The sequence below is a fragment of the Ceratotherium simum genome, chromosome 1 (assembly GCF_057802395.1).
Source record: "Ceratotherium simum simum isolate JZ-2026a chromosome 1, ASM5780239v1, whole genome shotgun sequence".
NCBI classification, from domain to species: Eukaryota; Metazoa; Chordata; class Mammalia; order Perissodactyla; family Rhinocerotidae; genus Ceratotherium; species Ceratotherium simum.
Window position 1 is genome coordinate 92888962 of NC_141900.1, and position 22689 is coordinate 92911650.

At 38.2% G+C, this 22689-nt stretch overlaps 1 protein-coding gene across 9 annotated transcripts in view; it reads right to left on the reverse strand.

Moving 5' to 3' along the window:
* Positions 1–17114: 17114 nt before the first annotated feature.
* The window catches only part of DGKI (diacylglycerol kinase iota), a 311737-nt gene continuing 306162 nt past the window's right edge, over positions 17115–22689 (reverse strand). For 8 of the 9 annotated variants that reach the window (XM_087431348.1, XM_087431314.1, XM_087431324.1 and 5 more), the window contains one exon: positions 17115–20705. In XM_087431348.1, coding sequence (XP_087287474.1) covers positions 20589–20705 — 117 coding nt within the window. In that variant the 3' untranslated portion in view covers positions 17115–20588. The remainder of the gene's footprint in view (positions 20706–22689) is intronic. The other variant, XM_087431341.1, reaches the window with a different exon arrangement.

Here is a 22689-nt window from a genome sequence, read left to right on the forward strand (position 1 = left end):
TGCTAATGACTAGTTCTTTCATTTCTCCCCCACTTGGAGGTAACCATAATTTAGTGGTTCCTCATATAAAAGCAACTGGAGAAAAGAGAAGTCATGTCTTTGTTTAAATCAAAATCTAGTTATCTGCTACTTACACGACGAACTTGGCAGCTTAACTAAGCCTTGTTTCCCACCTCAATCCCCTCCCCAAATGCCCTTCCCTTATCCATTTAAACAATTATTCTAACGAATATTTAGTCAACTTGTAAGCAGATTTTTGCTATTGGCCAACGCCTACAATTTCAATGTCTTAAATTTTGCTTGCTTTTTGTTTTGTGCATGTTTGTGAGTCCTCTTTCTTGTTTTGTTGTTCTTTTCTTTTGTTTTGGCTCTTTGTGTACATGAGTGAGAGGTTCAGTGCTACCTTAACTTCTGCTCCATTCCCCCGCCTCAGCTAGTTGAAATTTCTCTGGGATCATTTTTGCATGTGTAGGGCCGGGTACCTGTGTCCAGTTAATTTTACATCCATATCCTGTACCTTTCTCCCACAACTTCCCTTGCATTACGCTAATTCTGGCCTCATCCTAGTTAGATGTGTGAGGGAAAGGTTGGTAAGAATGCAGCAGTTGGTTTGCGCATAATATCTAAAAAATTTAGCACCAATGGGAATTTTGTCAAATAGGAAAAATGAGCATAAGTGAGAAGTAAATACAGAATAAAGTTTTCCTAAAAAACTGGAAAAGTGCAGGTTGATACCAAGAAGATGACTATAAAGTTGAACATTTATTTTGCAAATTAACCAAGAGTATAATTCAGGCTATAATCATCTTCATCTTCCAGGCACTGGGGTAAGCAATTTACAAATATCACATGTAATTCTCACAACAACTCTATGAGGTAAATCACTCGTTATCCTGTTTTTCAGATGATATCACACAGCTAGAGGTGGTCACATTGGGGTTTGAGCCAGTGCTGACCCAGAATGTACTCTGGTCTTCTTTGGTCATCATCTGCCCAAATTTTTCATTACGCTTTTGTCACGTCACACAACATTTTGATCTGTGGGAAATGAATAATTGTGATTGCTTACCTTTTCAAACTGTAAATTGCTAGAGAAAAATCATGATGGAATTCAGATGAAAAGATAGATTGCTATCCTAAAGTGTGGTCTCCATTTTTAGGAATAGTTAGGAATTTCAGCTTCAGATAATAGAAAACTCGACTAACAATGTCTCACATAATAAGACTTCTGGAAATAAGTGGTTGCTGGCATTGATTCAGTGTCTCAAAGATTTCGAACCTTTTTGGCGTCTCTATCACTCTGTTGCCCTATACCTTATGTCTACAAAATGGCTATGTCTCAGAGGGTCGTGCTGGGAAGAAGGTTTCTTCTTGAGTGTCTCTTTCTCATAGAGAAAGGATAAATCCTGCCAAAGGCCCCCAGAAGACCCCTCCTTACATGTTATTAACCATGACAGGGTCATATGTGACCTTACCTGGAAGGAAGATTGAGTAAGTTGAAGATATGATTTTTTTCAGCCTCTGTAATGGGAGGCAGGCAAAGGAGATGGAGGTTGCAGAAGGCTATGGGGTAGATAACAAACACATCTGCTACAACTATTACATGACACATGTAGTCTTTCCCCCTTTCAATATGATGAACAAATTATAATTACATGATCTCTTCCCAAAAGACCAAACATAGGTACTTGCACCTACCTGAGTTTTTGTTGGTGGTATTTTTTTTAATGCTGAATTTCAGGTCCTTCATCTGTACTAAGTTTTAGCAACATTTTTAATTTCCTATTGTAAATACTATGGAATGGAAACGGATGGAAATTTAGTTATTTTAATGGAAAAATAGTTATTTTACTCTTCATTTCCATCAGATCACTTACTTCTGCCTATGCCAACAGTTTTTAAACAGTCCTATTCTTTCCCTTATAGCTTTCTTTTTTTTTTTTCAGTCTCTTCCTTGAGCATTTTTGGTTGATCTCACCTTATAAACTCGACTGATAACTAATTTGTGTACACTGAAATTGACTATGTATTTTTAGATACTAATATTTAATTTCTCTAGCTCAAGGAGAAGGTAAAATTAGCAAGTGAGAAGTATACAATTTCGAGCACTTTTTCTCTCATAATTTTTAGAATAAGAAAATACTAAGACTATAAAATATATTACCAATAAATGATACTAATGCCTCATTCGGCCAAATATTTTATCTCCAACAGTGGCACAAAAGGTGTGTGTATGGCCAAATGTTGTTAAAGGAGGAATGTATGCTAAAGAAGATTAATTTTTCCTGACCAGCCAATCATATATCTCTTGTTGATGAATTTTCTAAGCCCCAATTGTTCCAATTCATATTTGTTTTCCACTTTAAGGGTGAAGAGATTTGTGGAAACCACATGTATTGCCATTCTGTAAGCTATGTCATTCTAGAAGCCAGTAATAGGAGGCCTACTTGTCCTTTCATATGAGCCATACTTCCAGTATCAGATTTATCAGTAAAAAGGGCTCCCACTTGCTTTATCCTGTTTTATTTTTTTTAATTTATTTTTAATTTCTCAATTGGCTTAGAATTTGAACAATAAGGTGGTGTGTTATTTACTGGGTCCTTCTTGAACACCACTAATAAACAACTTATGAACATAATTCCTTCTCTTTCACACAGTAACTATTTGACTTTATGCAAACTGCTTAAATTCTAAGCTTTAGTTTTTCCCATCTTTCAAATGGGATTACTGGTAGGCACTTACTGCAGAGGGTTGCTATGAGGATTACTATTGAGAAAATAAGTGCAATGTGTACTCAGTGCAGATCACAGAATATAAAAGACAGTCAATAATTTCTGTCTTTTGTATCAGAAGCTGAATCTTGCATATAATCCTTCTCAATCTTGCATATAATCCAGTTAATAAATACAGAAGGACCTCATTAACTGAGTATAATTAGAACTTGGAAAATATCTATTTATAAGGGGGATCAATATTTTGTAGTAAATGGGGAGTTTTACACTGAAGAATAAAGCTAAAATATTTTATATTTTTTAACAAATGAGATTATAATTAAAAATAAACACTGATTATTAACCCAAAGAATAAATCAAATGTTAATTTATTTTTTACATTTTGTTTGTGTTTTTCCAAAAAAAAGTATAAAACAATATAATATGCCTCATTTCACATTTTAATTCTGCAGCATGATTATATTTACAATAATACACAAAGCCTTCATCAATTTTCCATGAGTCCCTCTTATTCTTTGCTATTCAATTATTCTAATTTCTGGAGACTACCTTGCCATTATCCACTATCTTGTAAAAGATCTGCTTTATCTCTACAATTTGTTTTCCTTGTATTACACTGTGTTTTTAGGACATCGCAGCATCCAAAAATCAGGAAGAGTGACCAATAAGATCTTGATTGAACAGTTGAGGATAGATGCTAGCATCAGGAATGGAAGACTTTTTGAGTAGAAACTAATTTTATTAGTGGTGTGTGCCAAACTTAATGGTTCTATGCCACAGCAACTTTTAATTTACTATGCATTTTTGCAACTCCAAGGACTTGAATAATGATGACTTGAGTAACTAGGATATTACTGGTCAACTACCTTAATTTTATTGTAAACTTGATAAAATATGTCATAAACTGTTTTTTTTAACTTCAAAGATGTATCATAAGAATGAATCTGAAGTATGAAATAACTTTTAATAGCCTATCTAAAGTCAAATTTTGTGATTCCTGGACCCCATAGTTAGAGGCATATCAGACTGGCATACCTGGGATTTAGAAATTCACAAATGATTGGTGTGCTCCATCTTTCCCAAGAGCTGAAGTAGCTCTTCATTAGAAGCCTAAACGCCTTCAACTCATTGAATGGTTGGTTTTCTATTAAAAAAAAAGGAAGGAAGGAACAAAGAAAGGAAAGAAGGAAGGAGGGAGGGAGGGAGGGACAGAAGGAAGGAAGGAAGGAAGGGGAGGAGAGAATGGAAGGAAGGAAAGTAGGAAGGAAGGAAAGAAGGAAGGAGGGAGGGAGGGAGGGACAGAAGGAAGGAAGGAAGGAAGGGGAGGAGAGAATGGAAGGAAGGAAAGTAGGAAGGAAGGAAAGAAGGAAGGAGGGAGGGAGGGAGGGACAGAAGGAAGGAAGGAAGGAAGGGGAGGAGAGAATGGAAGGAAGGAAAGTAGGAAGGAAGGAAAGAAGGAAGGAGGGAGGGAGGGAGGGACAGAAGGAAGGAAGGAAGGAAGGGGAGGAGAGAATGGAAGGTAGAAAAGAAGGAAGGAAGGAGAGAAGGAAGGAAGGAAAGTAGGAAGGAAGGAAAGAAGGAAGGAAAGAAGGAAGGAAGAGAGAGAAAGAAAGAAGGAGAGAAAGGGAAAGAAAAGGAAGAAACTGGAGTCCGAGTGCTCTGAAAGTGTGAGACTGTAGCTCTTTAAATATCCATCAAGACTTGAAGCAGAGTCATCAAGTCGGGGATTACTGAGGCTAAACTATTCTGTATTAGGAGCAAATGCGGACACAGCTGCTTCTTGATGGGGAGAGAAAGTGGCTGGAAGCCATTTTCCCACTGATAGATTCTCAGTCCTTCACCTCACCCCTTTCCTTTCAAAGACGTGATAATCAGCAGTTGTTATGTCCTCTGATATGGATATGGCCGTGGATCTGGCAGTTTTAGACTAACATTAGCATAAAAAGTAAAATAATGAAAACAAATTAATTCACATTAATCTGGCATTTACTATGTTCCGATGTTGTTAACAGCGGGCCACCTCCATGAAAGTGTTGGACATCACTGGAGTCAACATGGTACAGATTCCGGAAGAATCAAAAGACTTGAATTCTATTCCTAGCTTAACTTTTCTGGACCCCAATTTTTTTTAATTTTCAAAATGGAAAGTTTGAAAATACAAATAAATGCTTTGTGAGGACTCTATAACTCCATAATTCTATGATTCTAGAGTGTAGTTTGGGCCACTACAACGCCACAAATTCAGTTATTGGTTGGGCTAAGAAAAAAAAATTAGGAAACATTCCCTCCCCTGTTCCTCCTAACATAAGGGAATGGATCACAAATAGCCAAGCCAACTGGGCTGTCTCTTTCCAGATAGAGAAACTCTAATTCAATTATCTATCAATGTGTTACAAACCACCCAAAATTTAGTGAAATTTATTTTCTCCTTATTCTGCACTTTGGACAGGGCTTGTCAAGGCAGTTCTACTCTGCCACATGCTGGTACTAGAATGTCCAAGATGTTTTATTCAATCACACGTCTAATGGATGCTTCAGCTGGGATGGCTGAAACTGACGGGGGCTGGCTAGGTATCTTTATCTCTCTGCATGCCTCTCCATGTGGCCAACTTGGGATTTGTCATAATGGTGCTGGGTTTCAAGAAGGAGCACACCAAAGGGACCAGCCCCAATGTGGAAGTGTCTATCAAACCACCACTTGGGTCACACCAGCTAATGTCCCATTAGCAAAAGGGACAAACCCAAAGTCAGTGTGGGAGGGCACTATACAGGACATTAATATCAGGAGGCAGGGTTCACTGAGGTCATAAAATAATAGTCAATCAGAGACACCAATGTGGGAATTCTGGTTCAAACAATTTATACCAGTGAGTTTACTAGACCAGCTTCTGACCCAGGCTCCTACAGCCTATGTTTTGTTCTTTGAAAATAAAAATTACAATGGAACTAATAAAAGTCTCTGAGAGATTCATTTTTCTTTAGTGGACCTACGAAGTCAAATGACTAGCATGTTATTCTACTATGGACCACGTGGGTGATATTTAGTATTTGTTCCTCATCCAACCGTTACTCCTTGCTTCTTTTTAAACAAGATAAATAGAATGGAAAATATGAGTTGGGTTTGGGTTAGAGCTCGAAAATTCCATTCCTTCAGTATCACTCTTCTCTTGACAACCTAAACGGCCTTTTCACATTTGGTGATTAAGTATGTACTTTTTACCAGAGGCTACTGCTCAGAGAGTTGAGAATCCTGCTCCTGATTGCCTCTGTCAGAGGAATAAGTGTGTCATAGGCAGACAGAGCAGCTGTAACCTCTTCCTGCAATGAGCCAGCAGCTCACAGAGCCAGCACAAACTGCTGCCATTGATTTTTCTATACAGATAATTGAAAACAGCTCGTATGCCTGTATTTCATACCCATCATCAGTGATAATGCAAAGGCCTTAATTCATGTGACTATATCATGGTCTTCACTGCAAACCTCAGGTTTGGGCTGAAGAAGCATTTTCCTTTCTGTGGAAGTACAAAAAAAAAGAATTGAACTAAATTCAGAGGAGCCAGGCCAAATATAATTTCAGAGCTGAAATGAAAAGTTATGGATAGAGAAAATTTAAAGAGAGGCTTCAAGCATAGGACTGGACATGGAAACTGAACCCTATGGGATATCTGGAGTACATACAGAATATTACTAAAACTTAAATATTGTCAGAGGTTTTCACATTATGAAAGAATCTTCAAAAGTTTGGCTCTATATCATCTGAGTTTGAAAATTTGGTGATTCTCAGAAGAATGAAGATACTTTTAAAACAGATAAACTTAAAATAAGAAAACTATCCAAAGACTTTAAAAAATTGTTAATATGGGTTGTGTGTTCATGCATTTCTGAAGAGACAGCACAGTGGTTTCTTCTTGAATCAGCAATGCCCACAGACTGACGTAATATGAAACTAGACCTTAGACAAGTTGATGATTCATTTCAACTTTTGGGAATATTTATTCCATATTTTCTCTCAATCTGAGTCTTCAGAATTTTACTTTATGTACCACCGTCAAAGTTTGTATATCTTTAATTTTTGAAGACATTTGTAGAAGCTAGAGGGAATAAAAAGGATTGAGGCAAACTTTAGGTTAGGACTTCAATGCCAGAGCCAAGGGGATTAAATAAATTGACTTAGCCATCCAAGGTGAGAGAGTACGGGTACCACTCCTTTGCTGGTCCCCTGCCCCACACTGCAGAGAACAGTGCTGGAAATACAACAAGCATTTCATCAATGAAATCATCCCCAGCATATTTTCATAGCTGCAATTTATTGAGCACTTACTATGTGCTAAGCATAGTTCTAAGTATTTTTTCAGCCAATATCTCATTGACGTTTGCAACAACTCCGTTTGGTTGGTGGTGTTGTTTTCTCCATTTATCATGAGGAAACTGAAGGTCAGAAAGAGAAAGAGTGTTACATCACCAAGTTCACCCAGTTTTTAATCATCAATATAAGTACCAAACCCAGGGCTGTCCACACTGATTCAGAAAATGCCAAGCAGAAAAAAAACCCCACGACCTAATTAGATTGATCAGTGAAGGAGAAACATGCTTCCTCGTTATCATTACCATATCCTTCATGTAGTTGTAACACATAATAGTTATTAAGCATCTGTGCTCCGTGTAAGTTCTGGTCCTCCTCATCTGTATGAAACTGAGCTAATTATCTCTATGCCTTTGAAGTGATAGCCTGTAGAGTCGGGGAACTAGCAACCTGAGGCTCACTGTACTAATCTCTGAAAATAAGCATACACCAAAAATCTTAAGGGTTGAAGCCTGCAAAAGGCTGGGGGAGTTGAAGCTATAGACATCTTATTTAAAAGATATCTTGGATCTCTAAAAATGCCAACCAGTTATGAATGCTATGGAAAATATTGCTCAAACGATATACTTTGGGATGGTTTTCATGGAGGTTTCCAACGTGAGGGCCTTGACTAGAGATCATTATGAAGCTTTTCCCATCTTTATAACTAGTCTTCCATTAAAAGATTCCCTTTAGAGAATCCCCCCATTTGAAAGAAGAAAGAGGACCAGAAATTGCACAGTCTTGTTTTACAGGTAAGGAAACTCGGGCCCAAGGAAAGCAAGAAACATACTCAGCTCCTCGGGAGCAGAGCTGGGGCTGGAATCCGTTGTATTCTCTTCTACCATAAATATCTCTTTGTTTCATTCTCACAGTGCCTTCAGGTGGCATCTAAACCATTTGAACACGGCATTGCCACACAAGTTGCAGATGAGGAGTCCCTGAGCTAGGTGAACTCTCCCTGTCACTGGTTAGCTGTGTGATCTTGGGCAATGTTTTAATCTCTTTGAACCATGGTTTTCCTCTCTGTAAAATTAAGTTGTTCAACATGATTTCTAGAGTCATTTTGCTCCCATAACATATAACTGTGATTTTAATCTATTTGTGAATTAACTTCTACTTTTCACAAAGCCACACAGGCCTTCTTTTTCTTAAGATTCTCTGGATTTCTAATGAAAAATGATAATTGGAACCAAAATTCCAAAGACGGACAAACTCTAGGGAAAGAACAAAATAGACATTTTCAGACATGCAAAAACTCAGAGAATTTATTTCCCTAGTGCCTAGTTTTAAGAAGTAATTTGTGGCTACACTCCAGCAAATCAAGAAACTAAGAAATATGTGAGTCAAGAAGTGATAAGACAAAAGCAGAAGTTCAAAGAAGAAAATCCTAAGGTGATAATCACACAGCATTCCCAGAATTACTTACTTAATTAGGAAACAATTCATCAAAATTAGAACAGGAAGCCAGTGGACTCTGAAAAGAATGCCTTCCAGAGAAAGAATGGAATGATTCCAAGAACGGTTCGGGAGCTAGATGATACTAGCGACACATTGAAAAAAATGATGTGTGTGTACGTGTGTGTGTGTTTTATCTTTCAACAAGACTAAAGAAAGATAACCAACACCAAGAGAAAGAAATTCATAAACACTATATCAAAGAATCCCAATATGAAGCAGAGCAATCTAAAAAAAATGTAGGAAAAGAGAAATTATTTGATCTAGATGACAGGAACGTTGTCTTCCAATGGCATTGGGGTCATGGCTTTGAAAGGTTTAGGAAAAAATGTAATTTGTAGCACAGAATTTGCCTCTGCAGTACACATCAACACGCCATGCTAATGAAACTCCATGTTCTTGGCTTTCCACTCAGAATAAAAGAATTGACAACACACAGAACTTCTAATATTGGTACAAAATAGAATGTAAAAGTTTACATCTGTGACAGGGCATATAGTTAACAGTAGTTGATAAGTGAAAGAAGGGAGAAAAGATGGGGATGTGCTAAGATTCACACACAACCATCACAGAGATTGCCTCCGGGGGCAACTGACCAGAGCGGGGGAGGAAATGGGATTGGAGTGGGAAAACATAGGGGCTTGTGATGTTTTATTAATAAGTAAAAGCTGTGCGTAGAGTAGACGGCATGGGTGCAGTGTGGCTAGCGGCAACAGGCAGCCTTCCCAGCTTGTGTGAGCTGGTCACTGTTCCTTCCCAGCATTTTGGATGGTTCTTTCTCCAGTCTCAGGTAGTTCCCTTGTGCAAACACTGATAAGGATTTTATGGACTGCTTAAGGCGGCGGGGGGGGGGGGGGGGGTGGTCTCCGCAGATCTGTGGGGTATTCTCTCTGTGCAGTTCTCTCCTCTCCGAAACTCTGCTCCATAAGCTCTGGTTGCCTTGGTCTCCCAACCTCTCAGCTCTGTCTCCCCAACTCTGGATATCTGCCAGACTCTGCCTCAACTTCCCCTCCCTGAGTTGCTACCTGAAAACTCTCTGAAGTCTGTAAAACGGAGCAATCATAGAGCTTATCATTTGATTCCCATCTCTCAGGGATTACTGTCTTTTTTTGCCTGAGGTCCAGTGTCTTAATCATTGTTTTATACATAAATGTTTTTTATTCAGGTGGGAGGGTAAATCTGGCCTCTGTTAGTCTATCTTGAAAGCAGAAGTCTTTTTTAAAAAAATTTTCTGCCTTCTCAGGGATCCCTTTTAATTTCTGCCTTCCCTCACAACCAACTCTACTTACCTCCTGATTTTGAAAATCTAATTTAACCACCGCTAAGGACAATATTCACACCAACTACACCTAGCAGCCAGTAACAGAAGAAAAGAAACTAATTATACTTCTTAATTTTTATTCTGTACATTTCCACACAATTCACAATACAGAAAAAGTGTCCAAAAAGTAACTGTAACTAGTCAATTTCTTTTTCAGAGATTAGTTCAGTCTCCCAAATTAATTCCATTGAAAATCTCTGTAGAGCAACACAGTGATCAAGATACTTTATATAAATAGGAAATGCAAGAAAATTAGGGAAAAATACTTTATGACTTTGTTACAAAAAACTCCATTCTTCCCTCCCCCCTCCCTCCCCACCTCCCCTCCCTCCCTTTCATATTATCTGGATCCCACTTTACCTGGAAATAAAACTCCATCATCCTAATGCCACACCTGCTACTTTTTTTTTTTTTTTTTTTTTGATTCCACCTGCCAGCTGGCAGCTTTGCAAATGCATGGCTCTGGGCTGTGATAGGGCAGAATCAGAAATCCTGAAAGAGCCCTTTATAATGCGACTGCAACTCTCCGTGCAGATGTAGCCTTTGAGAGTGCATTATCCGCAGCCGAGGGTACTCTGGGTGCCCAGGAACCTTTTCCTACTCAGAAATCAAATTAAATGAAATATATTCATTCTTATGGAACTGCGATTTTCCTCTACTCCTTAATTCTTTACAGGAATGGTTTTCCTCACTTTCCATCTGCTGTGGTCCATATAATATTCAGATTCACAGTTGCCCACTTAACCACTGGTAATTAAAAAAAAACCAAAAAACTAACTAACCTTTACGGAAACTAATTTGAACCCTAACTTTTCAAAGATATGTTTTGCAAAATATTCTATTGTGCTAGAATATTTTGTCTATAAAGGTTCCAAATCTCACTCCCCAGGATGGCAAGAACCCCCCACTTCCCAGCCCACAATCTGGATGTTAGCAAGCATCAATGTAAGTTTTAGTTGCACTGGAAATTGTTCATACGGTCAGAGCCTCAGTCCAACCAATGGGCGTGGGGGGCGGCAAATGAAAAATTTTATTGTTAATAAAACCCAAAAGGTCACGAAACATTTGGATTCATTATACAAGGTGCAGTCATTATCAAAGCTAGCAGGTATCTTAGAAGTGATAAATTTCACCAACATACTTGAGAGAATTACCCATAAATTTAAAACAAAACATAGTATACACCAACTTAGGGCTGTCATCTGTTTATTTTTACAAGTAAAGACAATTTGTAAACATCTCCTATCTCTATAATTTTTAAGACGACAGGTTATATGTAAATCCCAAAGTAAGAAAGTCATAGTCTCTGAATTTATAAGGATTGAATACATTTAGATGTATGAAAAATTCCCTAAATTGTCCTTATTTTTCTCAAATCTTATCACAGACCACCACAGGTCTGTGGACAGGTCTAACTGCCTATGAGCACCTGGAGAAACTCCTTCAAAAAACCACCCAGTCCTTTAGAAAGTTCTATTAGAAAGTTCTTTCTATTAACAGAAGCCTGTTTTTCCCTAAATTCCACACATAATCTAATTCTTCTAAACTGCATAAATCGAAAGTTTCATAATGATACTCCTTGAAGCCACTCTAAACAAGTTTAATCTTTTTCTATGTCTTCTGAATTTGCTTTTCATGAGGATCAAAGTTTGGTGAGAGTATATATTATTTATTTGTGGGTTGCCATGGCAACTTGTGTTAAGACTAGAGCCTTATTATTGTATTACTCTTGAGAATCTCTTTACCTTTCCTCATAACTCTGCTTTTCTTTTTCCTTCCCAAGCCAGGGGCAAGGAGAGGGTGACGGAGGGACTGGAGTGGGAGCAGTTCTCTGAGCCAGACTCCAGATATGGGCCTATTTCTTCAGACTATGTCAAGAGTGACTCCTCCCCACCTAGCCAACTGGAAATCTAGGAACTCAGGCCCATTATTATGGAAGGAAGAGAAGATGGGCAATTAAAACTGTAGTCCACAAACGGAAACATTACAGACACATTAGTCAAGTGATATGAGGTTAAGTCCTGTTTAACGACAATAAGTTATAGAAATTGCCTCCATGCTTTTTAACCAGAAAATATAGAGATCTTCTGCTCTTTCTCCAAGCCCCAGTCCCAACTACACACCTCAAATGACAAATGGGTAGAAAATAGGAAAATGAACACTAGATCCTTTGTTTTCACTTTAATTCCTGAACTTGTGACTGGTGTGATTTAGTAGAAACATATATCTTATTCATGAGATTGGGGAATTGGCTAGCAATTGGGCAGAGCGTTATGTGTGTGTAAACAGAGCAAATTTTATTTTAGGGTCATGAAATACCTGCTTCTAAATGATCTGGGTTCTATTTGCAATAACTGGTGTTTTTACAAAAATGCTTTCATTGCCATCTACATGGCAGGAACCTGGGGGAAAAAAGGGCTCTAATTGAGTTCTGCTCCAGTCTAAAGGCGTAGAAATCTAAACCTGGAAAATATACAGAAGTCTCAGTCCAAGCTCCCTCACAATCAAGGAACCGCTTTTACACGATCCCTGACTTGGTTGTTCCATTTTCACTTAAATACTAGAAGAAACACTAGCTGTGGTAAGTTCACTTTGTTTTTTTAGAAAGCCCAATCCACTTTCTCTAGATGTAATGTTTAAGGAAAAAAAATCCTTATACAAGTAATAAAGCTACCTCCTTTTCATGTCTGTTCCTCATCGCTTCTGTCTCTATTTTATACTGCAAATTGTCTGCCCTTCAGAACTTGAATCTAATAGTCCTACTTAACCTGTTTCTTCCAAACAGTCCTATTCCTAATCCAATTTGGTCTTCTTTCCAGATCAAACATCCCTCTTCTACATGTCCACCAATCTGCCCATAGAGATGCCTTGTAAAATACAAGATTCAGAATTGAAGACTATCTCAGGCCTCTTTGTTCTTTCCACTACAAGTGCAGCATAACTTCTGATAGGTGTGTTAGACCTCTATGCATGTGACTACATATGACAAGCTTAGCTGTGCATACCCACCATCAACTTAGAGTAATGGAGTCTTGAATGGCAAGACCATTTTCAACACTTTTTGGTGCAGCATTCTGAAATAATATCATCCCAATAGTGACTTCCAAGGAGAGAAAATAGTACTAACATTTGTTTTTTTGGTGAGGAAGATTAGCCCTGTGCTAATATCTGTTGCCAATCCTCCTCTTTTTGCTGAGGAAGATTGGCCCTGGGCTAACATCTGTGCCCATCTTCCTCTACTTTATATGTGGGACGCCTGCCACAGCATGGCTTGATAAGCAGTGCATAGGTCCACGCCCAGGATCCGAACCTGCAAACCGCGGGCTGCTGAAGCAGAGCACGTGAACTTAATCACTACGCCACCTAGCCGGCCCCAGTACTAACATTTTTAAACGCTGAGAATCATAAAGTAGAGAAGCCAGGAAGTCACCCTCAGTGTTAATTTCTTCTTGTGAAATCCACCCTGGTACCAAAACATTTGACCATTTTCCCCCTTGAAATATGTCCAAGCTGATAAGCCTCTGTCTGACAGCAACAACTCTACATTTTTAACTTCATGTTCTCCCTCAGTTCTAACCAACTCTTGCTGTGGGATCTTAAGTAAATATTTTTTCTAAATTATGGAAATCTGAATGATTGATGTAAAACAGCATTGAAGCAATGGTGGAAAATTATTTACTTAGAAAACATCTATTGTAGACATGTTTGTCCTTAATTTCTAAGTTCGCGCTGGGGTTCTACCACTTACTATATGAATCTGTGCAAGTTGAATTCACTGCTCTGAGATTCCATTTATTTATGTGAAATGCATTATCTGCATTATCCACCTCATGGGTTTGTACTGAAGCTCAAAAGTGTCAAAAATGCTAAAGCACTAACATTTAAAAAATTACTGAAATTGTTATTAATAAACAGCATAGATTTGAGTTGTTTAAGCTATTTTCTATTTAAAGCTATATGTGTTTCACTAAAGGATTGAGAAACAAGATAGTTTCAGCTGTTCCCGCCATTAAATGCTCCCATTTCAGATGGCATTTGGCTCAAAATATTGAAACATTGGAAAATGGGGAAAAACCAGAATCATCACTTTCTTATTTCCATGGGTAAGCCCTTCCTTGTAATTATCAAGCCAGCAGCAGAAGCCAAGGCACTTTCCATGATTGCCTTTCATGTACATTTACTTGGATCCCAAACATCTTTCGGGCAGAATTTTCTTCTGTGGGTATATTAGATTACATTTAATTCTAAGAATATCAGATCACAGCATTTTTTTACATTGGACAGACAGTAAAACAGATTTCTAATAGGACTTTATTTAATGCCTAAGAATATTCATCAAAATCCATAATGCTTCCAGGAGTATTCTGCAGTAAGTTATATGTCTCAATATGTTTTTCTTTCCCAGCTCTTAAGTTCATGCTTAGTTGGTTTAAATTTTTTAAATATGATAACTAAAGGTTACTGTCCCCAAGATTTTAAAGCCTCTCACAAGGTGATGTTTTAAAGATTAAAAGTCAAGAGTTTCATAAATTTTTAAAATAAAATCCTGTCATTCAACAAAATTTTAAAAGAAAATTTTAAAAATTCACAGAATCGAATTCCAGCCCCCTCGTCTTTATCACAACACCCCTCCAAGTGGTCACATAGCCTGTTTAAATACTCCCGGAGGCTGAAAGTTTATAACTTCACAAGGGTGCCCCCTCCACTGTTTGACAATATTTATACTTCATCTGTATGTTTATTCAAAACCCACTGCAAATTTTGCCTATTGTTTCTAGTTCTGTCCTTGAGAAAGAGGATAAACGAGTTTTAGCTCTCATTTCGTAGTGTTTCTAAGTCTCATTTTAAAGTCTTGGTTTCAAATACATTTTAAGAACAGTTCCAAGAATCCAAAGAAAAGGAAATGCAAAATATCATTTCTTTCATATTCCTATTCTCACTTCATATTTCCTAGAACTAAACATTGCTGGCTAAAGGGGGACTGGCCCAACACAGGCCTGATTGAACCCTCAGTGCAGGACCTGGGAGTTCTCCTGCACAGAACTTATCCCACTGGAATTTGTCTTTTCTCCTAGACTGTCAACTCCATGAAGTCAAGAGTTTTGTCTCTCGCATTCATTCTTATATCCTTAGTATGGTGACCACGTCAGAATAAGTGATAAATATATTTTTAAAATAAATAATTAACTACAAGAATGTCTGATTGATTCACCAACATATGATTGCATGCAGAATGACTGAATACATATATAAATAGATTCTGGAATCTGTCCTTCATGAGGATACCATCCAATATTCAAATCTCTACTTTAAAATGTAATGCTTCAACAGCCTAAGAATTATTTTTTCTGCTTTCTCTTCGAGACCAGTTCAGGGACATTCAGTGACTCTCAGTGTTCTGGGAGAGCAGGTTGTCCAAGGGCACTGCTCCTTGTTTAGTTCCTGTTTTAAAGTTTCTCATTAACCTGTGGGGAGACAGCCTAAAATCCACAGATGACCACTAGGAGTATAACACGTATATAATCCAGTCATCCACGTGACTTCAAGGGGCCACATTTTGTGTGTGTGTGTGAGGAAGATGAGCCCTGAGCTAACATCCGATGCCAATCCTCCTCTTTTTGGCTGAGGAAGATTGGCCCTGGGCTAACATCCGTGTCCATCTTCCTCTACTTTTTATGGGACGCCGCCACAGCATGGCTTGACAAGGGGTGCATCGGTGCGCGCCTGGGATCCGAACCTGCGAACCCTGGGCCGCCGAAGTGGAGTGCAGGCACTTAACTGCTACGCCACAGGGCCAGAAGGGGCCACATTTTTTACATCATTGGATGTGGAAGAAGCTGCCATGATTGTGTATTTTCATGATGTGACTAAGACAGAAATTTGCTAAACCTATCTGTTAGATTACTTCTCAGAATAAGGCTTGTTATAACTCTATGAGATGATCCAGGTCAGTGAACATCTATTTGTCCTTTGGGCAAAATGGATACTTGTCCCAGAGGGTAATTTCATTTTGATCCATTTTGAGCATAATATCTGGGGAAGACTTGGGTATCTGTATGACAAAGTTATTGAAGGTAGTGGCAGAAAGTTCAGGAACAGGACTATTGCCATGGTCAGAAAACTGGAAGGACTAGAGATGAGTGATGACTAGGACACAGAAAAGAGATGAAGGCAAAGTCAATCTGAGAGGCTTGGCAGAGAAAAACCTGTAAGACTTATAACCAGCTGAACATGGAACTCAGAGAATGAGAAAGCCGAGATTCAGAGACGGCTCTGTTAAGACCTGGGCAGAAGCTATGTTATACTAAATAAATGTTAAAGATTAATCAGAAAACTCTCTAATAGATGTTCTACTTTTTTTCCCTAAGATGAAAATAATCCATTTAAGTAGAGCAATTAGTAGTTTTATTTGATGGTTATGATGAGTCATTTTAACAATGATCTATTTTACTTTTAAATAGCATAATTGAATAAAATATCATGCTGTTCTCAGTGATTTCATTAGCCACTCCTACTGGAAGGAAGCCAAGCTACTCAGACCCCAGCCCATATTCAAGTTACTGCACCTTCCTGGCAGTAGCTTGCCCTAATTAAATATCATTAGGCAACGCACTGAGTGTCAGCTCTGTAAACTCAGCCTTGTAAAGAGATGTCAGCATCACAGAGGAAGGAACTCTCCACTTGAGAGCCAAAAATAGAGTAGACAAGTCTCTGGGCTCAGGTAGGTTTCATGCTTCATGAAAGGTAACATAAACAATTATTGAGGCCTCTTGGGCATGGATTTTATGACTCAGGCAATAACAAATACCATGTGCAATTGGAGTGCTGTAGTAATAGAACTAAGCTTAGTAATAGTAGAAACAACAAAGAACAAATGAAAATTTTCTGTTACCTTATCTTTGTCTGTTGGTGTTAACTACACATATATAGGTGGTTGGCATGCTTCTGTTTTCTCTTTTTTAAACCTATGCAATATATGTGTGTATACTGTATATACACATATATGTATACAAATAAATACATTTCTATATGTGTTGGGGGGCTTGTGTATGCACAGAGTATTTCTGACATAACATACAAGCAACAATGTTTATCAGTGTTAACACTTTTATCTCTGGGGAACAGATCTGAGAACACTACAACAGCACAGAGGAGCACCCTGACTCTGTATGTGATACTCATCTATGGTATTAGAACTTTTTATAAAAAGCATGTTCTACTTTTATAACTAAAAAATCTAAATATTTTAAATAAAGTTGACATGTAAAAAAATGAAACTGCTGCCCCACATTTTCTAAGACATGAATATTATTAGGAGTCTAATAAATAAATTTCAAAATCCTTTAGGCAAAGAAGCTGTTTCTAGGTTCAAATGAAAATTAACTACCTGTTGAGTATCTCTCAATGCAAACAGATCTGCCTAAGCACCAAGGCCACCTATCATGAAAGGATAGGGAGCCACTGGGTATGTGAGGCTTTCTATCAGTCAACACTAACTTCATGGCTATGTATTTGCCAGCAAAATTCTCTGTTTCAGAAATTGCATTGGTTTTAGGTTATAACCTCTATAGAGGTAACCAGAACTCTCAAAGTCAAATTCCCAGCTGTAGTGTTTATTTCCTCCTTGGCTTCTGTTTTTTATCAAGTCCTTGAATGTGATAAAGCATAGCTTAGTTGGGTTCTGTTTCATTAAATGTGTAATACTGGAATATAAGCCTTCAAAAATGACCACCTTTAAGGTTATGTGATGTTGTCTTTTCATAACTCCCCATTTCTCATCCCTCTATCAGCCTAATCTAAAAATGGAATCCCAGAGCAGATAGTGCCACCACACAAAGGGCTCTTCTGAGCCAAACACAGAGGAAGGTCAGCTTGCTTAGTCACTCTTTGCAGTACTGTCTCAGTAGGTTTTGCAGAAAATGATATTTCTATAAGTATATAGTTTAATGTCTTTCAAAGTTATATGGGTTTTCAGACCAGAGCTAGACCATTTGCTTCTACGCTTTGTGATGGCCCCTTAAAGGGGATGCTATATTGTAAGCTGAGTTGAAATTCCGGGAGCATATGGCCTTAGCTCTTTCTGAAGCCCAGGACTGTCACATGCAGCGATCAATTAGAAATAAAAATGCTGCAGGAGGTAGATTTAATGTTGAAGCCATTAAACACATAACTGTTCTGCTCATTTTTGATGTTCTTTTTTTGGAAAGCCCAGGTCCTGGGGGTGTTTGCTTTTTCAAAGAGATATTTGCCTTGGTCATATATCGTTCCCCATCAATAATGTAGGATTTTAATGTTCTTTAATGTTTTTGGGGTATTGGGGGGTGGTTTGGGAAAAATTCCCAAGTGTACTAGGACCCCTACAGTAGTCAGTACCTCATCTATTTTCACACCAGGAATTTACTTGTGACTTCAACTGGAGCTATTTGAATTGGCCCTTAGCCACCTGTACCCTAAATTTGCTCTGGCCTGCTTTGAGCATCACAGAGAAATATGAGACGGTAGTTGGTGAAAACAGAGTCCTTCATCCCAGCAATGGCAGCTGGGTAACTGACTGCGTGGCCAAATGTCTGGCTCAATCTAGGGAATGGAAGGCACCATTCAAAGCCAGATTCTAGTCTGTTTTAAGGATTATATTTCTGTCATCACAGCATCTCCTTGACAGTTCCACCAACTGAAAAACTCCCAGCAGAAGCCCAGTGATTAAATTCTCCTGGAGCATATTTTTTCCAGCTTCTGGAAACAATCTACTGTAGGCCCTCCTTCCCTCACCATAAAACCCAAAAGATAGTTCCATTCCTAAGACTGATATATGGAAATAGATTACTCACAACCAAGCCATTCTCCCACAGCTGGAAATAATGTCAACAATTTGATTTTGAAACGACTGAGAGACTCAGTCCCCATCCACTGAGAGGCTATTCCTACTTAATACAGTACATCATTACCTGTACTTTCTAAATGACATGCGAGCAAATGTGATTCAGAAAAGCAATGCAACACCACTGGACCTTTAAATTAAATGTAGAGAAACGATCATTTATGTTCACATGCAGAAACACTAGGGAAACACTTTGTGTCTAAGAGCAAAATGAGAAAAAGCTCAGAAGACATCAGTTTTAGTCCGAAGCAAAACTCTTCATCACCTACTTTCGTTTCTGACTTATACGCAAGCCAAGGAAATATTTTCACGGAAAGTTAGAAGACTTTTTCTAACTTTTAGAAAGTTAGAAATTTAGCCAGAAATTTTAGTTATCACAGAGGCCCTCACAGAGGTACCTGTAAATACCAACTGATCTGTGGCAGGATTAGAAGAGACATTTCTGGCTAGGCTCCTACAGTGGTTTGTACTAAGAACTTTCTGGTAGGGGAAAATAGAGAAAAGAATATATTAGACTACCCCACACATGAAAAATGGGACCAGAGTGCTATCAGGTATGACCTTAGGACCTCACAAGTAATAGGTGAGGCATCCATCAGAAAGATCCAGCATCCCGGAAATCTGGCAGTGAAATTCATTAAATGAGGCTTTGTCCTTGGGACAAGCTTACTTGGGTTAATGAAAACCAAAAACTTAGAAGGAAAACCTAAAATGGGTCCCCTCTCACCGCTGTACCCAAGAGTCTATACTTATTAGCCTCTGTGCAACATTCCAGTGACTGTTTTCTTGCTTAAGTGAGTTATTTTGACATATGTTGCTACTTTTGCTTTTGCTGTTTTATTTCAAGTTGATTAGCCTGCTTTCTATTATCACTCAAAAAAGTCTAGAAGTAAATGCTGTCATAGTGCTCCATTTCCTGTAACCACAGTTCCCACACATGGTTTTCTGCTCTGCAATTTAAACAGCACTTAAAGTTGAGTGGTCCTGCAAACTAGCTATGGGCCTTTGTTTAATCCATTGCTCATCTCTATTGCAGCAAAAGGCAAAGATGGCTACACATAGGCAGTATGGAGCTGAACAAACAGCCCAAGCCGACCCAGTCCTTGATGGCTATTGGCAACAGCCCGTGACAGGGGCTGACCCCTGGGTGACCTCTCTGAGGTACCTCTGCAGACAGACAACTCCCATGCCACCTCACCATACCTCAGAGATACAGCACACAAGTTGACATTATCCATGTGGCACTTCCCAGCTCCTATATAATGAAAAGGGATTGGGGAGGGATGGGAGACGTGCAAAAAGTCACTAAGCAATCTTGGTATATTTAGTCTTGGAAATTGAAGCGGTTTGACAATTATATTTCTGCAGGACAATCAGAGGGTTTTAAAAGACCTTCAGACAGTCTTGTGGTCTTCAAAGACTGAATGTAAAGAGAACAGATCATATCATATTTTTTAAATTGATGGGTAATTACAGTAGAATTGTGCAGTACAGTGGAAAGATGAATGCATAGGGGCAGAGGGAGCAGTGCCATTTATACAAATATCCTTTGAATCTTTAAAATAAATTATACAGGTGAACACAGAAGTTCATGCTACTTGCTGGAAGCAATAAGGATCAAATTTTGTGGAACTCGTATTCCACAAATCTCCAGGTATCCCTGCCTCATCCTCAGTGGGCTATCATGTTCTGTTGTACATCTTGGTAGCCCTTAAAAACTGGTGGCATGGTCTCAGATAGATTCTTGCAGGAGACAGATTCATGGATTCCATCAGCTTCTTCCAGGGGAGCTGCCCGATCGCCGGGAAGGGCACAGGTGATATGCTCACGCAGGTTCTCGTTGCCTGTCTACTAGAGTCAAACAGCAGTTTCCAGGTCCTCATGGCCAATGATCTTATAGTTCAGGCGGCTTTCTAGGTAAGCAGCCAAATCTGGGTCTCCAGCCTGCTGTGCTCTGTCTTGAGGTGTCTTACCCTAGAGGTAACAGTGAAAAGGAAAGAGACACAAACACCTGGGATGAGATTAAAAAAAAAATCACAGAAACAGAGCTACTCAAAGATTTCTCACTAATAAGGATCTTTCCACGTCTACTGTTTCAGAGTTCACAAGACACTTTGAAATCTATCATCTTATATAAGCATCACATCGAACATGTGCCATAGGTAAGTTGAAGAGAAAGAGATGATCACTTCTGACAGGTGTGGCTTACATCTAAGGAAACGGAGGTTCACAGAGTAACTGAGCGCACAGAAGGAAACTGTGTGGCACAGTGAGTTTTGGAACCCAGATCCTTTTTGTAAGAAGGGGGAGAGAAATCACTGAATAGATAAATAGGGAAGCAGGCAATCTGATTTCTAGTTTGAACTCTTTCTATTATACTAAAGTCTGGGAAGCAACAAGCATCCCTTCTGAGAGGAAGGGATGCTCATAAACGATCTAAAAGGGTTTCTTTGTTGGTTTCAAAGACTTCAGTTAAGTTCTCCCCAATTTAGAACTATCTCATCTCTTCAAAAAGTGAGTTAATTTCTGACTATAAAAGTGATGGATGTCGATTAAAGAAATCTTGGGAAAATAGAAAAGCATAAAGAAGAAAATAAAAATCACCAGTAATTCCACTACACTAAGATGACCTCTGTTAACCTTCCATAGATTAACTATTTCATCCTTTTCTACAGCTATATACATTAATTATTTTTATAAAAATAAAACGATACTTTGTTTATATATTTTTATATAACACGCTTTTTCACTTAATAATATACCAAACTTTTTTGTCATTAAATGTTGTTCTACATCATTTTAAACGATCATGAAATTTCTTGCAGCATACTACAGTGCTATAGGTACATTTGTACACACAATATTTTTGAAATGAGGCCAATGAATAGAAGTCAGCAATAAAAGGAGGGAGGGTCTCCATTCTCTTGAATGCTTATAGATATTACTTAACACTCCTTGAAACTTCTAATTTCTGTTCATTGATACAGTTTTATATATCTAAAAAGTGATAATACATTCTAAGGAAAGGGTAGAGGCATGATCACTGCACCAAAGAAATAGCTCCATGTATAAATGCACAAGAGATTTACAAAAATTATCAAAGACTTCTCAGGCTCCATCTCAGCTATTGCAAAGGAGAGTGTCAACCCCAATTAAGCCTGCTCCTAGTAGCCTACAAGGGTATGTGGGGTAAAAGATTAAAGGGAAGTAACAAGGGCTCTGGACTCTGTCTAAAATTTTACTTACTTGGTTGGGATTTAATGTTCAACCATTAGCTTAAAAGTTCCTATTACAATTTTATTCAACTTGTTTACAGTATTAATAAACTATCTTATCTTTACTTCAATATTAATGAGGTTGGAATTCAGAGAGATGGGCTGCAGTGGGCCTTAGTTGTTTTTTAAGGAACTGTTCTACAAAGAGAAATTCTCAAGATATTGCTTCTCTCCAAAAAATTCCAGGAGAAGATCTAGTCACAATTGTCATATTAGTTTTCACCTAGCATCAAATTACAGAATGGAAAAATTAAAGGATCCCTTAAAAGGATGAAGCTAACTATATTACTTCAAATGGTAAGATCTCTAGAACATAACATTGGGTGAAAAGTGATACACTAATGCATACAGTATGACTTTATCTACTTAAAAGAAAATGAGAGAGAAAAACAGACATATTCACATGTGAAGAGAGATCATTAAAATTTTAATAGCATATAGGTTGAGGTTGTGGGATTTCTAGCAATTTTTACTTTTGTATTTTTTGCATTGCTAGAGTTTTCTATGTGAGAATGTACTATATTTATAATCATAAAATAATAAAGTTATTTGCATTTTTTTAAAAAAGCATACACATACATAACACAAAATAGGAAGAAATCTCAAGGAACATTGAGCCCATTTATCTGATGCAGAAACTTAGAAAGATAAAAAAGAGCAGTCTATTCAGGGGCCAGGTCTCC